The 22,253-nt window shown below is 39.6% G+C and overlaps 1 protein-coding gene across 1 annotated transcript in view; it reads right to left on the bottom strand.

Annotated features, from left to right (window-relative positions):
• Positions 1-22,253, bottom strand: part of CACNA1C (calcium voltage-gated channel subunit alpha1 C) — a 409,783-nt gene that overhangs the window by 376,137 nt on the left and 11,393 nt on the right. Inside the window, exons 2-3 of the mRNA XM_059471692.1 lie at positions 6,123-6,446; positions 1,891-1,994 (exon numbers count right to left, since the gene is read on the bottom strand). Coding sequence (XP_059327675.1) covers positions 1,891-1,994; positions 6,123-6,446 — 428 coding nt within the window. The remainder of the gene's footprint in view (positions 1-1,890; positions 1,995-6,122; positions 6,447-22,253) is intronic.

Raw genomic sequence — 22,253 nt, 5'->3', positions numbered from 1 at the left:
CCACAGCTGCAGGATTTTCTCTGTAATGTAGAAAGGTCTTGACTTCACAAGTCCACACCAAATATCTCATTTCCCAGTTTTAATTATTTTTGCCATGAAGACAATAAGAACAACATGGAGTCAAGCAGATTACTCATTTCACTTTCTTCTTGCCCTACTTCTGTGCAACAGCTATTTAGGTAAACTAACAATTCCTCCTCGTCCTCAAGGCTGTAACATTTCCAAACTTTCCTGAGACGATAACTCTTTCTTGGCTAGGTTATTTTTTAAACTCCACCAACAAATAACACAAGAGTTTTTATAGACATTCTAAATGATGCAAAAGATGTCTTGGGAAACAGATGCACAATGGAAACTCAAATCACAAGGTGCACATTTCTTGGTAGCAGAACAGTTTCAATACATCTTGTTCAATTACAAAGATACTTCCAGCCTGGTTTTAGTCAATTCCACAATGAATTGAGGCACATCCCAACAACCCAATTAAACTCAAACAAATTGTGAGTCCTCTAACCTTCAAATCTGCTTCATTTTCCTCTTTGAACCCTGCAAGGCACGACATGCAATGAACATACCTGTTTGCCTGACTAGGAAATCAACTGAATGTGGCTTTTATTAAATAAAATACACTAATTTTTGAGAGGTGCCCTACTGAAGTTTTTTAAGTATATACAGTACAACTCATCATTCTTAAACATTGTCACACCAACAAAGAACAGCCAAAGAGACACAAGACCAACTCATGTGTATGTGTAGAGAGTAGTTCACAATCACTTACCACCTCCTGCTTCTCTTTTTGTGCTTCTTTAAGGAGTTACAGTGCAAATCCACCACACTACAAATTTTTTTACTACTTTTTTTTTAAGCATAGAAGTATTGTTTCAGCAATTCCTGAAGTTTGCGATGTGTTTTCTAAAACTTCGAGAGATTTAATCAGATGACTGACTTCCAAGAGCAGCATGAATCTTTATTAATTACAGTGTCTGTCAGCCACCCCAGTTGTTGCTACTTTGGAAGTATGGCTTTTGTTCTCCTCCTCTGTTGCTCTAAAATTTCTTAAGTCTCAATAAATTTTATTCAGGAAATAGCATCCCTGCTCCTAAACTCTGGGAGGGAGTTTCCATCCTGAGTCAACCTGACAAGTAGGAGATTTATTCACAAATTTGAGAGGGGAAAAAAATGTTTTCTGCTAATTCAGTGAACTGTGTTCCAGAGCTGGTTTGTGTTTTGCCCTTACTGAACAGAATTCTTTGCTATGGCTTCATGCTAAGCCCAAAGTAAACACACTTCCTTTTTTATACAGACAGCTCAATCCCAAAGCACCAACGCTGGCATCAGTGGTGACAGATGAAAAGCTATATTCCCCCAACAAGAGGGAATGATTAAAAAAACAAAAACAACCAAAAATTAAAAAAAAAAAATCTCCAAACCAAACCAAAAACACCGAGTGCACAAATATCATTCAGCCAAATCAATGCATGTATCTGAAATGCAAACAATAATCAGTCATCAATCACCTGAGAGGGGGACAGCACCGTTTTCACAATGGCACATGGTAAGAAAAAGCCACCAGATTAAAATCACTGATTAAAAGACATCTCCCACAAATACCTGCAGGTTAAAATTTACCAAGCCCTTTTGCAGCATGCTGAAATTTCTTAACCTAAACATCACATACAGCACCTGTGCAACTTTTTGGAATATTCATCCCTAAAACCAGCTCCACTGAGACAGGTAATAAAATGAATTAACAAGACATAGCAATCAAAACCAATTTTTATGTTCTTATCTTTGGTGGATATATTTACATTCCCTACCTTCACAAGTCTCCACAATCACTTTTCAAAAGGAATTTCAAAATAGCAAAACTAAACACCATTGTGGACTTACCAGATTGGAATTGGTGGCATTGGAATCATCTTCTGGAAAGGGGATATAGATAGCTAAGGCCACACAATTGGCAAAAATAGTCAGTAAAATAATTATTTCAAATGGTCTGAGGAATGGAGTTAAGGAAATTGTTCCAAAATAAGCACACAAAAATAAAAGAAATTTTTAAAAAACAATATTTATAAGAACTCTGTTTAAAGAAAGCATTCCAAGCCTCTTATACTCTGAAAAGAAACATATGCCTTTTTAAGTGCTTTTAGGAGCTCCCAGCCAAAATTCTTCCTAATATGTCAAAAGCAGTGTAGGCCAGTCACGTGCCAGAGTAAACAAAGGTTTCTTAAAAGTTTTTTCTTCTTTTACTTCTTTAGATTGCATTTTCCCAATTTTCCTCTGATTGCGGCTGCACTACATAATAAGATAAGATAATAAGAGAAACCTGTACTATAATGACTGTCCTTGCACTTTTGATGATTCTTTTTTCCTGGTTGTTTTCATCTGCATTTATAAATTCTCAGATAATTCTAACAGACATTTTGGAGTTTCTTTTCTTTTGATGTTGTTGCTGTATTCTTGCCTCTCTTTTCTCAGTTTCTCTCTCATATCTTGGAGTTAAATGTGAGGCCTCAATCAATAATTACTATGGTTAGAATATGTTTAAAAAAGGATAAATTTTGTTAAGGTAAAAAAAGTCTTTGTCCAAAATCTGCTTAGACTGCACATTGCCATGTATACTTGTTTTGTTTAAAAATTATTTGAGGGAGTTTTTTTTTTTTCTCTTATTTGCATTTCATTTGGCACCAGAGGGACCACAAAAGTTCAATATTTTAGGGACAGCAGGAAGCTGGGAGTCCCTTCTGACAAAGAAAAGCTCAGAGGCATTTCAACCGTGCACCAGCTTTGTTGGGGAATAGAGAGAAATCAAACGTTTGGAATGTTCAACAAAGCAATCCTGCACAAGCTCAGCGCCCCCCTGGCTGTCCAGGGGAACCAAAGGGCATTTTTCCACTGCACTCCATCCACTCCAGTGGTCTCCCTAATCTCCCTGCTGTCTCCAACCTCAGCCTAGAGAGCAGATTTATGGCCTGTCTGCATTTACTGCCCCGCAGGAACATCCTGGAGGCGACTTCTGGGATAACTCCCCGGCGCTCGGGAGGGGAGTGAGGAGCAGGAGAGAATGCCAAGCACAACCTGTGCCACAGAGTGCGTTTGAGCATGGCTTTGCCCACCACGGGGCTGCCAAATGTCAGCACAGCAGGGATGGTTTTGGTCAGCAGGCTGCTGTTCTCAGCAGCCTGGAGCAGAAAGAACAGGGGAGCTCGGGGTGTTGCGCTGAGCTGCAAGGTGTGCACAAATTCCAGGCACCTGCCCGCTGCTCATCCTCACAGGCATTCTGCATTTCACACAGGGGACACTCAGAGGGCTCCAGGCTCACCAGACTACTGTGCTTAAGCCTCTGAATAGTAGGAGATAAATGGTACCGCAGAGGCAGCAGAGCAGATCAGGGCAGGAGGAGAAATCTACATTGGAAATCAGTGAGACTTCTCAGGTTTGTACTGCCTCAGGCTGTTTGTACAATGTTTACTGCTTAAATACCTGGATTTCCACAGGCTTTCATTTTCCTAATCACTTTTTTCCCTCCAAATTTTTGTTTGTTTCTTTTGGCAGAATTATTATCCATTAATTTATCACTGTTTACACTTATTTCCTTTCATTTCAATTCTCTTTTTGCACTGTAAACATTAAATTCTATAAAATCTACAAATACACTGTACAAAAGGAAGAAAATTAAATACACAGCTAAATCCTTGCAAAATAAGGTAATTAATTCATTTAACTTTTTTCTTGAATGCAATTGCTCATTCAGGCTCTTAACACTGTAACATTTGGGTAAGAAACACTGCTGAAGTACTATTTGATATTTGTTTAATATCTATTATGCCTAAATTTAGTGGTACTACAAATTAGTCTAAGCCTTTCTCAGTAGTTTTCAGCAAGTAGGAAAAGTCAGAATATAGAATTAAACTAAACCCTGTCACAACCCTTTGATAATGCTTGTTGTCATTGAAGTGTTTCAGGTTTACAAACTCCAGATGTCCAATGAGAGGTTCTGATGGAAAAAAATACTTCCATCAAATCACCTAAAACCAAACAAAACCCCAAACTGCAAGCTTCAGCATCTTTGTGTTGCTTCAATTGCATTGTTTGGTCATCTCTTGGTCTCAGCAGTGCTGTACCCTGGTTTACAACACCTCATTCCCATCATTTATTGCTGATCCTATCCATTTATCAAATGTAACTCTGAAGACATGTGGTGACTGGGGTGCTGCTAAGCAAACCAATATTCAGTTTTATCCTGTTAGTCATCACCCATCATCTCATGCTTAAAGTATCAGACTTGTGTCAGAAGCAATAAAAAACAGCAAACTTAATCAGGGGACTAAAAATTAGCATCTGAAGAAGAAAGGAAGAGGCAGGCAGGTGGTTTAAGGACATCCAAAGATTGACAGGAGCATTTTTAACAAGTTCTTAATCTAAAAAGTATGTCCATGTCAGTAATACCTGATATACTCATTTTCTGTTTTCACCCAGCATCCCACCAGACACCCAAGGGAATAATATTATCACATTGTTTTAAATGCCTTAATTCATTTTTTTAATCATATTAACTACTGCCAAGTTCTGTACTGCCTTTCCTTGACATGCTTATCTACCCCTAGAAACATTTTCTTTCTTTTGTATTTCCTGAAGAACCCCATTAGCTTGTGATTACTGTGATTACAGGGTTAATCCTGATTTCTCTTTGAGGATGCAATGAGAAACACAATTTCAATTTGAGTTTCACCCCAAAGACTCAAATTCCAGCTTGCACTGAGCAGACTGGGAAGGCTTTGCTCTTTGCACACCATAAAGCAATGACCAGACTCTCCCTGACTTTCCAGGGAAGCAGCACCAACCCCTTCACTCTGCAGCTCTGTGTCAGTGGTTATCATCCATCATCTGTGACACCATCTGTCTCTTGTTCAGACTGTCAGATCTGGCTCTGCACTGCTTTTGGACATGTTACTTAACTGCATTTATTTTTCCTTTATCCCTTACCACATAATACTGTGTCTTATGATTTTGACCAGAATTCCAATAAAATCAACAGTTCTCAGCCCAATCTCAGGGTTTTACTGCATACCTTTGGGGGTTTTTACCTTGTCTTTTTGCCCCATTCTTTTCTCCATACTGTAGAAAGTGTGATGTCACATGTTGAACAAAAAGGTGCATGGTTCAAAGTAGCAGAACTTTGGAGTGGTTACACCTCTAAAAAACCAATTAAAATTTAAAAAGGGAAAGCCAGGAGTTGCTATCAATCCCATAGGTTGATAGCCCTGACCTCAGATACCTTGAATATCTCTCATGCATTTCCTGGGCCATACTTTTTCCAAAGAACAGAATTCAACCTCTCAATTCAAGCTTCTAGTAGTCTCTGGCACCAGGGTGTAGTAAAGATTTCACTTCTAAACCTCTTTCCTCACATGCCCCCTCTTCAGCATAAACCACCTCAGTTAAGACATCAAAAATTATTTGTGTACTTTGAGTTCCCAGTGGTGGAACATTCAAACTGATGCATAGATTTCAATCTGATGCATGGATTGCAACCCAATGCACCACTGATTTCAACCCAATGCATGGGTTGCAACCCAATGCATTAAATTCTACCTGATGCATTGATTTCCACCCAATGCATGGATTTCAAACCAATGCACGGATTGCAAACCAATGCACAGGTTTCCACCTGGTGCATGGATTTCCACCTGGTGCATGGATTTCCACCCAATGCATGAAATTCCACCCAATGCACCACTGATTTCAACCCAATGCACCACTGATTTCAACCCAATGCATTAAATTCTACCTAATGCACGAAATCCCACCCAATGCATCACTGATTTCAACCCAATGCATGAATTTCCACTTGAAGCATGGATTGCAAAACAATGCATAGATTGAAAAACTGGTGCATGGGTTTCAACTCAATGCAATAAAATTCCACCTGATGTGCTGACTTCAACTTGATGCATTGATTTCCACCCAATGCATGAAATTCAACCCGATGGATCACTGATTTCCAGCCCGGGCGTGGATTTCCACCCCACGCGTGGATTTCCACCCCACGCGTGGATTTCCACCGCCCATGCACAAGAGCTGCTGTGCACAGGGGCCTGCCTGCTGGCCATGTGAAGGATATTTCCATTCGACGATGCTGATGCACGCCCTCCGGATGGGATTCTTCAGCGTGAGGCACAGCAGTGCCCGGGGCGGGCGGGTGGCTGTGGTGGTGCCCTGCTTCTTCTGCTTGCCGTACTGCTGCCGCTTCCTCTGCGTGGAGCTGGCCGTGGAGATGGTGGCGTTGCCGGCGCTGCCCATCAGCTTGGCCTGCCTGGCAGCATCGATGGCAGCCTGCCAGGACAGAGCTGCCCCCGGCGTGGGGATGTGCTCCGGGGCGAGCCCTGCAGCTGCATTGGCGTTCATGTTGGCGTGAGCCGGACGGGGACTCCCATAGTTGGAACCTGTGAGGGAAAAAGAATTAAAAACAAAATAAACCAGAGAAATTAGTGAAGATGTTTTTTAAACTGCAGAAGAGATAGCTAATGCCTTTTTTAAACCTTCAGTGTAGAGTAATTCAAATTCTTCACTGTAAAGCAATACTACTATGCAGTCTTTTGTCTTGCAAGAGATTCCCCACCAGACTGATGGATGCTGAGCTGTTAGAAGTGCCTCCAGTCAATGTCTGGAGACATTCAGAGAAAATAAACTATCCTTTCTTTTTCACCCACATATATTGCAAGTTGGACTGTTTGAAAGTTCAAAAGGTGAGGCTAGTCCTCGTCACCTTCTCGCTCAGACATGCAGCACGATGCTATCTAGCACATGGCAAAGGACCCAGATGAAATTGTCAAGTCCCGTTACAAAAACCTTCATGCTTCTTGGAGGTTACCTGAAGGCAAGGTGAAATTTTGACAATAACCTTAATTATCCCTGCACAAAACATATATGTACACTCTAAGAACAGCCTGAGCAGAAGGTCCAGTGAAGCAGAAACAAGCACACAAGGACACACCTGGTGGCCTTGTGCTCTGTGTGTTCCTGTGCAGAGAGTTTAGGCCAACCGCAAGTTTAGAAATTGGAACTAATGCCATATCCTGACAAACTACTGAATCAATGGAGAAATTAATTTTAAAAGCATAAAATAATAAGAATGCTAAAACCTGGCAGTCCCAAGTTTTGCAGCTTCTTTAGCCAAAAGTAAGGAAGTATATGCATTTACCAAATCCTAATAATGGAATATTCACATCAGGTGACATGTGGCTGGTGTTGAGAAGGTCTTGGCATTAAATTAATTAATTAAAGTCACTCTCTCAAGCCAGTGCAGTTGATCCAGCGTTTCAGTAAAGTCACCTCTGCCTCTTCAGTGAGGCTTTTCCAGCGACCCAAATTAAAACCCCAATCACTTAAAGAGGAAAGAATTTTGAAATTTCAAGAGATTGTTTTACTCTTTGGGCTATGCTTCAGTTGAGTTTTGCGAGAACTTGTGAAATATTAACTGAATTTTATCCCAGACACTTTACAGAAGAAAATGTAAGCCCAGTTTAAAAATTGCAACATGGATTCTACACAAAGTCACAACAGCAAACTCTGATTAAGAAGAATGCCTTGTTTAGGTATGTCCTGTATCACATTTAAGAGATTATTTAATTTGTATGGACTTGTGAGTTTGCCCATAATTTGAGGTACAAGTAAAAGGAGGCCTGAGAGGTCAACAGATCTTATCCCTCCACAGTTCAGCTTCCAAATCCTGCCCATTCCTGATTCAGGAATTCTGAATGGTTCCCCTGACATCTGAGCTGCAGGCTGTGCTTCAGAGAGAGGAAACCCCGGCAAGGAGTGAGAGCACCTGCTTCAAAGCAAGCCCAAAGCCTCCTGTTGACCATGCTCCGCTTTAGATTAGTGCAGAATTGTGGTGTTGCTAAATAGGACAGATGGGCTCCTGCAGACTGTTAGACAAAGCTGAGGGAAGACCACTTGTGACACTGTTTCTTTTGCAGTATCAGATGAAAGACATTTAAAACCAGGGAGTTGGAAAGCTCTTCTTGAATGGAAATAATTACTCAAGATGCATATTTCATAGCTGGCTGTGCAGTGCCAAGGTAGCACAGCACTACTGCACTACAAATGAATGAAAGCAGGTGGAATAAATACAATTACATTGACACACAGAGTGCAACAGGATATGCCTCTGCCTAGAAAGCATTCAAGATTTGTAAATTCACCTCACTGCAACACAAAGAAGGACATGATAGTGTCGGATGTTACTTTATGTCAGGCATTGCTGTAAGATTTTCAGGCTGTTACAGAGCAGGGAAATCCAGAGCTTGCCTCTGCTCACTGAAAAACCTCCTTGCTGCAAACCAGCCAAAGGAAGCTGATGAGTAATGTGACTCTGATATGTGAAAGGGAAAGCTGAAAGAAACAAGGAATGGGAAATGGTTAATTCACATCCCTCACATTTTGAAAATGAAGAAAAAGAGCTTTCAGAATCCTACAGGCTAAGCAGATTTCCTCAATGAAGCAGGCAATCAAGTGGCAGACAAAGTTAGTTTTCCAAGGCTAAGCAAATTGTGCACAGCACTACTCATGGGATACGTATTTATTTTCAGACTTGTTCCAGATGCAGTTTTTCTCTTAGCATCTCTTTGACCTCCCTAGCCTGAGGCACGCTGGAAAGGAAAAATAAATGGAAAATCACTCTAATTATTCTCCCACTCCAGCTTTTCTTTAATACTGACCCATTAGAGTGGAGAAGAAAGATGTGTGTTTTCCAGTGAAAGCAAACTTGCTGATCCCTCTCCACAGTGTTCTTATCATGCTGACTAGACCATGTGCTCCTGTAAATAAACAGCTGCTGCTTCTTAATGAAGACTTTTCTGCAATTTGGGAATGTGTCAAGTTCCATCATTATTACTTCTTATTAGTTAGGTTCCACATGAGGATCCAAGTCATGCATTTTGACTTTGATGTGCCAGCAAAGTTAAGGATCCAGCTTTTGGTGGTTTCATTGGTTTTGCTTCTAATATGATCATCAGTCCCATAGCAAAGTGCTTTGTCTCAAATTAGTTTCAAACAATGAGTCAGTAATGACAGATTTATATTAACAAATATTACAAATATTGATAACTGATAAGGCTCTCTCTGCTTTATGAAGCTCTGAGGCTGCAGACAGGATCTCTAATAAATGAGAAATGGCAATGACAAAAGACTTGTTCTGGAGGTATTTTATAGAAATAGCTTGAATAAAAGAGTGAAGCTCCCACAGCTGCATTCAAGAACTGAGCAAAATCTTGTCAAAGGCAGCATAGCCAAAGTTTCAGGGAGAATGAAATTCCACCCTATAATCTAAATGCTTAGGGTTAATTCCTGGGAAGAAGGGAGAACAGAGTTCCTATTGAACTCGTGAGGCACCAAGCTGAAATTTCACCTACAGCACTCATTGCTCCCCCACCACAAAACTTTGCTGCAACCTGAGAGCTGCAGTCACTGGATTTGAGGTTTTTTTTCTTTTTGCAGTACAACAGTGAATAGTCCACTCAATTTCCCCGCTACAAATAAAGTTTCACACTACCAAATACACCATTATTCAAGCTGGATGTTGACCAGAACTAGGAAATGGAGACTGAGCCCCCACCCAAATGCAATAACTCACTAAACACTCTGATCCACAGCATCATCACCCTGCTAATCCCCACCACACTTCAGCAAGAATTTCCACTGTTGACTCTGTCCAGCTGGTGCACAAAATTCTGCCCTCTCAAACCCTTCTGTGCTATGGATCATTAATTTGAGCATTTAAATATAATTAAACAGAAAAGTCTATATATGTGAACAAGTTTGATTACAAAGCCTTTGGAAAAGATTTTCACTTCTGAAAAAAAAAATGCAGATTTGTAGAACTAAAACAGATGCAGAAACAACAGAAACACAGGTCTCAAAAATCAGAGTTAAGTCACAAAAGTAACAGGTAAGGTTGCTCTACAACAGGAAATGAACCATGTTGCACAAAGTACCTGATGCTGAAAGCTTACAACTAAATCACTAAAATTGTCATTACCGAAACCATTAAAATACACAGTGATGACCATTTTAAGTGCTATTTGAATTCTAACACCATCTTTCGTGCCACCTATTACTATATCAAAAAAGCACCATAAAAAACCCCAACTATGCAGTGACCATTTGAGACAAGACATGGGCAGGTTAATGACACAATGGAATCACAACTTTTGAGGGTTTTTGCTTTCATCTAGTTAAGCATACATTTATTTAGAAAAATTTGTGCTTAGATTAATTATTTAAATGAAAAATAAACCAATCCTGATGTGAAATGTCATTTTTTCCCCCAACATTTTGAAACAGCAGATCCTAAAATTGCACACCCTGAAACTGCTGTGTTTTCCCCTAAAGCAGAGGAGAGCTGGGTACAGTAAAAGATGAGATTGGTTAACTCAGTGTCTTAGCTGCTCTCAGAATGAAGGCAAAAAGCAAGTAGGAAACTGGTCACATTGCTAAGATCGTGTGTGAGACCAAGCCCACAGGAAAAATGTTACAAAATAATGAAGTGAGAGGTGTCAAAATCAGAAGCACGAAGAACAACACCAATAAAAAGTCAGTGCATGAGATCATCTGTTAATGAGGAAGAATGTGGAAAACATTGATCCATTAACCAATGGAAAAATGAGAGCATTTGACAAATTTTTCCAAGAAGGATTAAGTATTGCATGACATTTTTGCATCAATTTTTACTTTAAAAATATCCATCAAGACCTGATGACTATCACAAAAAAACCCCAAACCAGAACAGGTATAATTTCCAACTGTAAAAGGGAAACAAATCATTGGATAAAGTCCATGCTTTCAGCTGCTTTGGTAGCTACCTTGCACCCTAGAATGTCCTAGAATATTTAAAACACCTTCTGAAATAACCTCAAAGCTGTTGGCTGCTGGCTTGAACTCATGGAAGACAGGAGAGATCCCAGAGGACTCAGAAATGGTAAGAAGAATCTCCAGTTAAAAAATAAAATAAAATAAAATAAAAATAGAAGAAGGGCAAATTTACATCCAGATTAACTTCAGTTTCAAAAAATAAAAAATTTTTAAAAACTGGAATAAGTAAAATAAACAAGCACCAGCAAGTACTTGCAGGACAAGTAGAAAACGAGCAAGAGACATGGACCTGTCATGAACACATTGCATCAAAGAAAACCAGTTTCCTCCAGAACTGAGCAACAGAATTCCCAGGCAAAGCAGAAGAAGTAGGTCCATGCCTCCTGGTTTTATTAATAGTTCTATGAGGTCTTGTATGATAGTTTCATCAGAATTCTAGGGATATACAGGCAAGAAAAAAAATTGGTATGTCATGAATATGAAACCAGTGGATGCCTGGGAGCAGTTATCTTTGCTGCACATCCAAACTGGGGATGTGTCACAGGGAGGTACCCGAGAGCCTGCCCAGCATCTGATCCTGTTCCATGTTTTGATTCTGCTCAATTAATGATCTGGTGATTACATGGTGAACACTGTTATTAAACAAGCAGGTAACTGTGAAGCTGGGAGGTAAAGCAAATACACTGAAGGACAGGATCTGAATTTAAAATTAACTCCATGAATTGAAGAAAAAGCCTTTAAAATAGGAAGGAGTTCAGCAGGGACAAATGCGAAGTATTTAAGCAAAATGATTCATCGGCCCAAATTATTTTCAGAAAAGCCTTGGGGGGTTTGTATTGGATCCCCAAGAGAAGAGAAGTTGGTATTGTCATTCAACAGAGCACAAGTTGATATTGTCATTCTGCCTTCTTCCCATTAAAATGCAGTGATAACCATGGAGTGCACAAACAGGGATAAAACCTGGAATGCAGTGGGTTTGCAGGTTTGGCTTCCCCAGCCCAGACAGACTGGCTGAGCCCAGGCTGCCCAAAGTGGGCAAGGAAACCAACCCAAGGCCTGGGAAACACGAGCCCAAGGCAAAGGCACAGGAATGGGAATGGCAGGGTGGCATGATAACAGCCTTGGAGCATGTCTACATATGTAATATATATATATTTTAAACACATATGTATGTACATCAATGAACAGAAAGGTCATACCCATCACCAAACTCACAGGCAATAAGCAGAAGGGTTTGCAGTAAGAAAAACTCGGGCCTTCCACACTCTCAAGAATGTCAGACCAGGCCAGCAAAAATCTCTATCTGCAATCACACCTAAGCTGAGATTTCTAGTGAGCAGCAGTTTCTTTTGCTCATTTAAAGCAAGTTTGACATGAAGAAAAGCCTGTGCACAGACATCTAATGTATTTATTTCATCAATCCATGAAAAGAGACCCCTCTGAGTAAACTCCAGCCTTTAGAGGATATAATAGACTTTCTAAAGCCTAAATTTTAGCCTAATAGACTTTATAAAGCCTACATTTTAAAAGCCAAATAGATTAACCTTAGTATCCCAGGACAATGACCAGCCACAAAATTTACACAAAAATTAAAATCTGAACACAAAATTTAAAATCTTAATATGAAATAAACCCACTTATTTATATGAAAGAGCAGATTTTTTTCCAGAAATCTTTACTAACTTTTCAGTTTCCCTGCCTAGAACTTTCCTACAGTAAATGCAAGGCTGCACTCACCTAAAACTCTTTTTTGAAGCATGATTTGGATATTTTTTCCTTATCAGCCCTTTTAAAAAAAGTTAACAAGACATGAATTCTGATATCTAACAGTTAAAGTGATGCTAGGGCTTTCCCCCCCACTAATAGAAGGGTTTTCTGAAGGCATCCTGCAAGTAGAGGTAGGAATTACAATGAAAACTGGATTGATTACAACTAGGGCTTTTTCTATAACAAATTTTGTTATTTAACACATACACTTTTAAATATCACATCACGCCAAGACTCAGTGTAGTTTCTAGCCCAGATAAGAGAGTTAAGAATTTCTCCCGTATATTTTTTGGGGGTTTCAGAACATACATGTAGATAGAAAATACATTATTTAAGACAGTTTGTTTGCCATAGTTGAGACTAAACATTTTTTTAAAAATCTATACAAAAATCTAATTTTCAAGAACTGTGCTTCACTCAACATGAGATCTTGGTTTTCCTTCTTTTCCTCCTCAAAAGCAAGGATTTTTATCTGCATGCCATTCACAAAAGATGCAATGAGCTCCAAGCAATGTGAAAAAAAGTCCATTTCAATGAAGAGCACAAGTGCACAAGCTGCTCTCACTTCCAGCACCAAATGCCTCCAAGTTAAATATTTACTCCTGAAAATTAACTTCTGACACTGTGTGGCAAATTATTGTCATTTTGCCAGCACTGTTTAGGTTTGGAATTTTCTGAGAAAGGTTCCACGTTGGTAGAACAGGCAGCACAGTGGATTTCTGGCTCATGGATGAGGCACAAGACTGTAAGCAATAATAATTTCCTCTAGTCCCTACTGAAATAAAGTATGGGACAGCTCTTCCTTAAAATCACGACCTAAACATTTCTCTCCATGAAAAAAAAGCCATATTTCAGAGGATGTTGTAAATAAAGTCATTCTTACATATGCATAAATCTTGGATGTACAAAATATCCAGACAGCAAGACAGCAATTTTTAGGATTTCCCTTACTTTTCTGCTTGAAAATGCTGTGGTTTTCAAAGAGCACAGTTCAGATGTTTAGGGTGGTTTTGAAGTTCTTTTGCTTTGTGGCTTTTTGGCTCATTTTGCTTTTTGGAGGGTGGGGAGAAAGGAAGGGGCACTGTTTGTTTTGCACTGTGGGCTTTTTTAATAAAAGACACCATCTTTTACTTGTAGTAAAAACAAAATATATTCCTACTTAATGATAAATTTGGGATTTAAAGCAACTCTCTGTTCAGGCCCTTCGACCAAAGAGGCATCTCAAACCTTGCCCAGGAGAATCTAGAAAGCTCAAAGTTTGAAAATCCTCAGCAGACACAAAGATCCATCTAGTTAGGGTGATTCTCTTCTGTAACTATGGAATCAAAAGAAACAGACTGGGGAGTGAAGTTTGGGGTTTTTAGAGAGGAGGAAGAGGGGGGGAAAGCATGAACCCTGCTACATAATAGGATCTCAGACAAGTACCTAATGTGTTGGTAATTGATGAGAGGTAAACTCAGCTGAATCACAAATTCTATCAGGAGATAAATTTATTAGGGTGAGGGTGAGAAGGTTTTAAGAGGACAATATCCTCCAAAACACTTGCATTTTTTTACATTTTGTGACTTTCAAGCTACAAGAAAGCCCAGAGAAACCCACAAAGGATCCTTCTTGGGTTTCTTGAGACGAGTTTCTGGTGGCTCCAGAAATCAAGCCAGGGAACTTTTCCCTTCAATCACAACTCAGTGAAACATTCATAAAACTCAAAAGCAGCAACAGAGGAGCAGTGACAAACATCTCTTTGCTGATAAGAGGATTTGTATTTGTCTGAGAGACCCCAATTAGCCCCAAGGTTGAAGGAACAACTAGAGAGGGTATTTTTTACAGTAATCCACATTTCTCCTGGGATAACACCATCTCCAGCAGGACAGAGCACAAGGACAAGTAAATAAAACCCCAAAGTTCCTCACCTTCAGGCAGCTGTAGATGCATCTCTCATGGTATATTGCTTTGATACATCATTTTAAATAGAACACCTATTTTTAGGGCACCTGTCAGCACAAAAGCTTTGCAGTGACATGCACACACATCATGGAGAGCTGCTTGGAGGGACACTAGGCAAACTCCAGGCACAAATCCTCAACCAAGAGAGAGCTTTCCTGCTTAAATGTCACAGACATTTTCTGGAGAAATCCCTTTGCCCAGGATTTCTCTCCTGAGAAGCTGAGAAGCCTCAGAGAAAATGAAAACAAATTCTTATCTCATTTGCTTCTCCTGTGTTTTGCTGCTTTGGAATGCATTTGGAGATTGTTTCATTGTTTCATGTGAATTGTTTTGAGTCATTGGCCAATCAGGGCCAAGCTGTGTTGGGACTCTGGAAAGAGTCACAAGTTTCCATTATTATCTTTTTAACCTTCTGTAAGTATCCTTCCTGTATTCTTTAGTATAGTTTAGTATGGCATTCTTTAATATAATAAATTAGCCTTCAAAAACATGGAGTCAGATTCATCATTCCTCCCTTCATCTGGGAACCCCACAGATACAATACTTAAATGCAAATTTTTCCCACTGTTTGTCTAAATTATCATTACCACCATTACAGGTGCTGGGTGCAAGCACATCTTTGGTAAGATTTCCTGGACTTCAGTAAAATTTCCCTGGAGATTAACTGTAACTCAATAAATTGGATTCTTCTGACAAACCTGTCATTTTCTTATTGGTGAATGATTACTCTTCACTTAGTGAGTAATCTAAATATAGCTTCTTTACAGAAATTAAGCTCTTACACTTCAAAAATAATCCTCACCATATTAGATGGTCTCCAGATTCCTTGTCTGAAAATGCAGAGTGGGATAGAAACCAATACACAAACCTGTTAATTTGATTTGCCTCACCCTACCCAAACAATTTTAAAAAAGGGATTTTGTCTAAATCCCCTCCAGAGTCAATGGAGAGATCATTTCTTCCATCCTTGGGACAGATTTCTGAAATACAAGTGAAAGCAGCTGCTCAGAGTGCCAATCTCTCTCACTGTACAGAAGTAATCCAAAACACAAGTTTAATTGCACAACAAATTTCAGTGGATTAAATGAGATTAAATGGCTCCCATTTATTTGGGGGAGCACATGCATGCACATGTGCCTGCGCACAAGGTAGAGAGCAGCTCTGCAGCTGCTTTTAGCCCAGTTCTGCAGCTGCTTTTGGCCCTAAGCATGTGACACAGTTTGGAAAATATGTACAAGCATATGATATCTAAATAATTCAAAGCCTGCAATTCCAATAGTCTTCATCCTAGAAAAATCAATCACACTCCTTCCACAAGTCATAGTATGCTCAGTCCAGAAATAGCAGCCTGTTCCCATTTACAGCAGATGATGGCTAAAAAGCACAAAGGGATCTCTATGTAGGTCTGTATCTGAGTTACAGACAAGACCTTTCAACAAAGGCACACACATAAACAAGAAATCAAACTTTTGCATCCAGATCTTGAGTCCTGACAGACAACAGACAGTGGCAATTCTGACAGGCTGAGGATTTTTGCTTCCCCTTGCTGTTCATGGGGTCAGCCTTCAGCTGCACAAACCCAGAGAGCAGCAGGGTTTGTGGGGAGGAGCTCAGCAAGTGCAGAGAAGGAGGGTGTAAATCTAAATTTCCTGTAGCAGCCATAAGCCCTGGCTGCCAGCCCTCCCTCACAGTGGCCATGCCCACAGCAGGAGGTCATTAATCTGCATTATGACACAATAACTCTGATTAAAGGGGACCTCTGAAGGCCATCTGCTCCACAGCCTCCTCCTTTTTGAGCCCCCTCCTTCCAAGTGGTCAAATTTCATCAACCTCTGGCTCTCCAGCCCCACACTCTGCAGCATTATTGGTGTCTCTGCTCTGAGTCTGTTCAGGGTGGTGAGAACACACCCAAATTAAAGATTCAATCAGATAGTGACCATACCATCTGAGAGAATATATATATATATATATATATATATATATATATATATATATATATATATATATATATATATATATGTGTGTGTGTGTGTATATATGTGTATATATATAATTATATATAATTATATATAATTATATATAATTATATTATAATATATTATAATATATACATATATAAAAAATCTCAATATATAATTGAGATATATATTGAAATAAATATTATTACATTAATATATAATATATGATATATAATATATTATAATTGAGATAAATATTATATAGAGATATAGAGATTATTATATAGCGATATCAGAAATATAGAGATTATTATATAGCGATATTATCCATTATATATAAATATATAATTGATGATTATATTATAATTTATATTATAATATATAATATTGATTATATACTGATATTATATTCTAATATCAATTATAAGAATAATATTATATATCAATCTATAGATCTATATATATTGTATACTATATAATAATATATATCTATTATATATATAGAATAAATAAATAATAGATATATCTATATCTATTGAGATATATGTCTCAATATATAATCACAATATAAACCTCAATACATAATTGAGATATAAACCCGTCCAATTTCCAGAGGTACCCACTACACGATCCTCAGTGAAAACCAGACATTAGCACACACATGCAAAACAGGCCCTCAAATACTATTTCTTGCTTTCCAGAAAGGCAAAAATTTATTTTAAGCTACATTTACCTAATTTTAGATCATGCATGCAATACCCTAATAAATTAAAGATGCACTCCCTTCTTGAAATGCAGGTTCAAAGGAAAAGGTATTTATAAGATGCTTCAGAGTCAAAACTGACTTTTATTTCAGCTATTAATCTTAGTGTTCTAAAAACCACATTTTTCTATTTTTAAAATCTGATTCTTTTTCTTCCCTTGCTGCTTGGAATTATACCAACAAAACATCACCAAAACCAATTGAAGAGGAAAGTTTTGAAACAAGATGTACAAAAGTTTCAACCAAACTCTAAGAATTAAGTAAAAATAGAAAATTTTGGTGTTTCTAATAATTTGTCACCTAATTAATGTTCTCATTTTTTAATAACTTTAGACAAAATAAAAGTATTCAAACAGGAGGGCTCTTTGTACCTTAGCATCATTAAAGTGTGTGAAAGAGATCACGCAAAAAAAGGCAAAATTTGAATTGAGATAAGACTAAAAGCTTCTTCCATTCTGTATTTCCTTTCATCCACAAAATCCCCAAGAGAATGCTGTATACACAACATGCTCTGCACACCAAGGAAATGGAATTCCTTGTGAACCTCCCCTCAAACAAACCCACAGAACATGACCAACCACAAGAATGCAAACCATGCTATACAACAAAGGAAAAACAGAGGCTTGGTTAATATTCAGCGTGATATTAAAAGATAAAAAAAAATACCCAAAACCATTCATTTACTCAAACTACATCTTTGTGATCTAGAGGTATCATAGTATTAGATAGATTTAGAGTCATATTTTTATAGCACTTTGCATAGAGGAAAAAATATTTTTACTGGGTTGTTTGGTGCATAAAGTAATATGTTCTATCTCCAGCATGCAAACTTTTCCCTAATATTTTTTTTTTAGCTCCTGGTACCTTCTTGCTGAATGTTCCAAGCCTAAACCTTAAGCATGTGCCATATACAGATGCAAAAATAAGCACCCTTGGCTGGCTCTGCTGGCTGTGAGCATTCCCAACCTAAATAAGGCACTAATCAGGAGATTGCAACTGCAGCAAAGGGAGGAGCTGAGGGTGAGAGGTAATCATGGGTGGGGGAAATGAGCAGGAGACAATCTTTGCAAGCACCTGTATGAGGAAAAGCAGCATCTGCTGTGCATCCCAGGCTGAACCCTGGCACACGTAACCCCAGAACAGCTCCTGAGTCACTGGGTGACTGCACAAAGGGAGCTCAGCCTCTTCCCTGTGACCTTCTCTGCAGACAAGTGTTTGAGGCAGCCTTTGTAGGTTCTTTCTAAAAATAAAAGCTGCTGTTTATATAAAAGCAGGTCCATTGGTCATGAGGGAATTTACATGGAGCAGATCCACGCCAGGTCTGCAGAGCTCTTGGTGAGAGCCCAGGAGGCTCTGGGTCAGCTCTGCCATAGGGAGAAGGCTCTGGCTGCTCCAGCTCTGCCTTGGGAATTTGCAGATCTCACCAAAGATGGTGAAAGCTGAGGCATTGTGTTCCTTTCTTCCACAGTTTGCAGGATCAGCATCACAAAAGAAGCAAGAAATTTCCTACAAACCACTCATCTGGTCTAGAGATTCCGTGGTTCTACTGCTCATTAGAGAACTAAAAAGGAGGAAAACACAAAAATCCAAACCAGCAAAGTAACAAAACATAACAGAAGGCCTCAAAACATCCAGGCTATTTAAAAATTGTGCCCTCCCAGTTTGGAGGAAGGTGGCGTGTGCAGATTGACTCCTCTTCCATGACAGAGCAGCTTTGTCCTCATTGGCTTTTTTCATTCTGGACAGAATGAACCAACACATAGAAACACATCCCTGAATGATTTCCAAGCAACGTGCAAGCCTGAAAGCCCAGGGAACTGAAAAAAAGGAGATACAAGAAATGTAGAGCAGGAAAACATCTTCAATGAAGGACTAAAAATAGCTTAAGCATCCAGTTTTATGTAAGAGAGAGTTATAAAAAATTGATCAGAATTAATGAGCACAAGCACGTGGAAGCTTTTTGACACACCTCATGACCCTTTCAACCTCATGGAATAACCCTTACTATATCCAATATTTGGTAGCTGTAGCTAAGCAAAGGCAGGTGTCAGGTAAGGTGTGCACTGGTAACAATGAGGAGCAACAACCAGGGAAAACTTAACTGTGAAATGTCAGGGGTCACTTCCTGACATTATTTCACTTCATCTCCCCAGGTCAGGTCTGTTTCATTTTCTAACAACCCTTTTGGTGATCAAACAGCAGAGTACTGAAACTGCTGGGTGAGATTCTTCAGCCTGGCAGATGTCCCCAAAAATCTGTTACCCACAGACAGCCCAAGGACAGCAGCAAACTCAGATCTTTAAAGTACACCAACTGGAATTTTCTCCGTAAAAATGTGTCTTTTGCAACATATTAAGGCCTGCAGTGGGATAAATGCAACATTTTCCCATGTAGACTGGGGATCCCCATTGTCCTTATTTCAAGTTATTTGCAGTACAATGGCTTAATCAGAAAAGTAGTGCTACAAAAACAGTAACATTATTTTAAGTAAATTACTCCCACTTAAATCCATACATTTCCTGAAACATTCTCTTGTTTTGAGTCATTGTATCATTACCAGGCACAGACAGTAAATGAGCATTCAAAAGCAAATGGTGAAACGATGACAGAAAACATCAGAGACAACCCCATGCAAAATTACAGAATAGCAGAAGAGGAAAAACATATGTTTGTGATTTCTTCAGAAAGATTCAACTGGAAGCCACCAATGGTAAATATTGCATTTAAAGGTTGTTTTTTAATTTAAAAATCCCCTTACTTCCTTTTTTAAAAATCCAGATTTCACAGCTGAGTTCACAAAGTTCAATTATTTCACCAGCACCTCATGAGAAGGGCAAGCACTGCTTTGAGCTGCTCTCTCCCATTGCAGATGGCAATTTCTGCAAGGAGAATCTCTGTGGCTGGTGCTCTCCAGGGAGCTGAAATTGCTGCTTCACAAACCCTGGGTGCTGTGGCACAGCAGGATTCGGGCATTCCCTGGGCACAGCAGGATTTGGGCACTCCAGAGCTTGTGGGAAGGGCAGCAGGACAGAGCCAGAGCTGGAAATCCTGGGCAAAGAGGCCCTGAAGAGATCCTGTGATACAGAACAACTTCATGTCCCTGCTTGTGGCAGTGAGAGGGAGAAATTTGAAAAGATGCACATTCTTTGAGGTGATATAGTAGCACAGGTATAAAGAAAGAGTGTGCTGCCCTTTATTTATGATGATAAAAACTTTCCCTGCCAAGAGAGGTTCACCTTTTCTTCTGAAGCCACCAGAAGGATTCCTCCCCTGGCTGCATCCTGGGGGACAAGGGCTCTCCCTCTGCCTGAAAGCAGGGATCCAGCATGCTCCACATGGAAATCCAGGCTGTGGCAGGCAGAATCCCATTCGCCAGCATGTCCAAGGTTCAATAAAGCCACCAAGTTCATAAAACCAAATGAGTTTCACGCCTCAGTTTATCTTCTCTTTGAGACCCTGCTAGAGAAGGAGTTCTCCACTACTCAAAAATGGCACTCCCAAAACCAGGCACACTGCATTTGTTGAGCCCACACAAACCAAAGGGTTACAGCAGAGAACCTTCTCTGCATTGCTGTCACCCAGCTGTTCATCTTTCCTGGTGAGTTTGGCACATTCCAGCCAGCCCAGGTACCCACACTAGCCAGGAAGCAAAGCCTGAACTGACGGCAGCATAATTCCTGGGATTATATACAGCATAATTCCTGTGATGCTGTGTCTTCTGCCACACTTGCCATCCCTCTCTGACACTCCCAAATCTCTCCTCTCTGACTCTGGAAAACCCATCTCCCTCCTGAAGCTGCCTGTTCTGCACTCGCAAAGTTTTCCACTCCTAAACAACATCTCAGGTAAAATGGATTCTTCTCACAACACAGGGGTTTAGCAGGGATATTCCTCAAGAAGCAGCTTCCAACAATGAATTTCCAACTGGGATTTTTCCCAAGTTGTGATTTTCCTTATCATGCTTTTCTTTGCCAATTTCTTTTGTTTACCAGCATGCATCCAGGCAAGATGTGTACACTTAAAGGATTTGCATTCACACAGGCCACCTGAAAGACAGGTGACTTAAAACTAAAATAGTCGCAGAATTCCTGTCTTCCCACTATGCCTCTGTTGTTGACAACCAAAATTAGAAGCCACACACATGCACAAGGTAGAATTCAGTGCAGTAGTTCCAGCAATCTGAAATCTGACATTTAGTCTAACTTAGTCACCAAAGCTTTAGCTACATAGCCAAGGCAGAGTTAAGTAGCTCCCAAAAAAGCAGCCTACCCCACCTATTTCATATATCTATAATGTTCTTTGGCCATGGCTGATTCCCTCTCCACTGACAGCACACCAGCTCTAAAGGATTAGCTCTAACTAGACAATTTAAACACCTACAGTGAGGTAAAATGGAATCTATGCCAAATGATCGGTTTTACTATACGAACAATGACAAAACATAGAACAGTTCTCTCTTATTTCACACTATTCTATTTCTTTCAAAATCTTTCATAACACACAGCCAGATGCTTCCAACCACAGTCACTTATTCATTCTGGTCCACTAAGCAAATTATGCTTCTGCCTATACATACACAAAACTGTGTAGGCACAGTGCAACTGCAGACATCTCAAAGACATTCTAATGGTTCCCAAGAGTAGATAATTCTTCTTTTTTTCCCCAGCTATTTGGAAACAAAAAATAAAAATGCCTCATGACACACACACAGTGGAAAGATGGCAGATGAAAAGCAGAAATATCTGTGTGTCTAAGTTAGTAGTCAAGCCCTGGAGGTGCCTAGTGGTATGTATAGGTTTGGGAGGAAGAGAGAGGTTTCATTCCTCCTATCCAAGGATGCTGTGTGCACACCCCACAGCACCATGTGCAGCCCCCAGAGAGAGCCCAGACAGCAGCCCCCTTTCCTATCAAATTCCCATTTGATCACAGCGATGCCTGCATTCAAG

Source organism: Ammospiza nelsoni, chromosome 5, assembly GCF_027579445.1.
Source record: "Ammospiza nelsoni isolate bAmmNel1 chromosome 5, bAmmNel1.pri, whole genome shotgun sequence".
Lineage (NCBI taxonomy): Eukaryota > Metazoa > Chordata > Aves > Passeriformes > Passerellidae > Ammospiza > Ammospiza nelsoni.
This window is presented reverse-complemented; position numbering and strand designations above follow the sequence as displayed.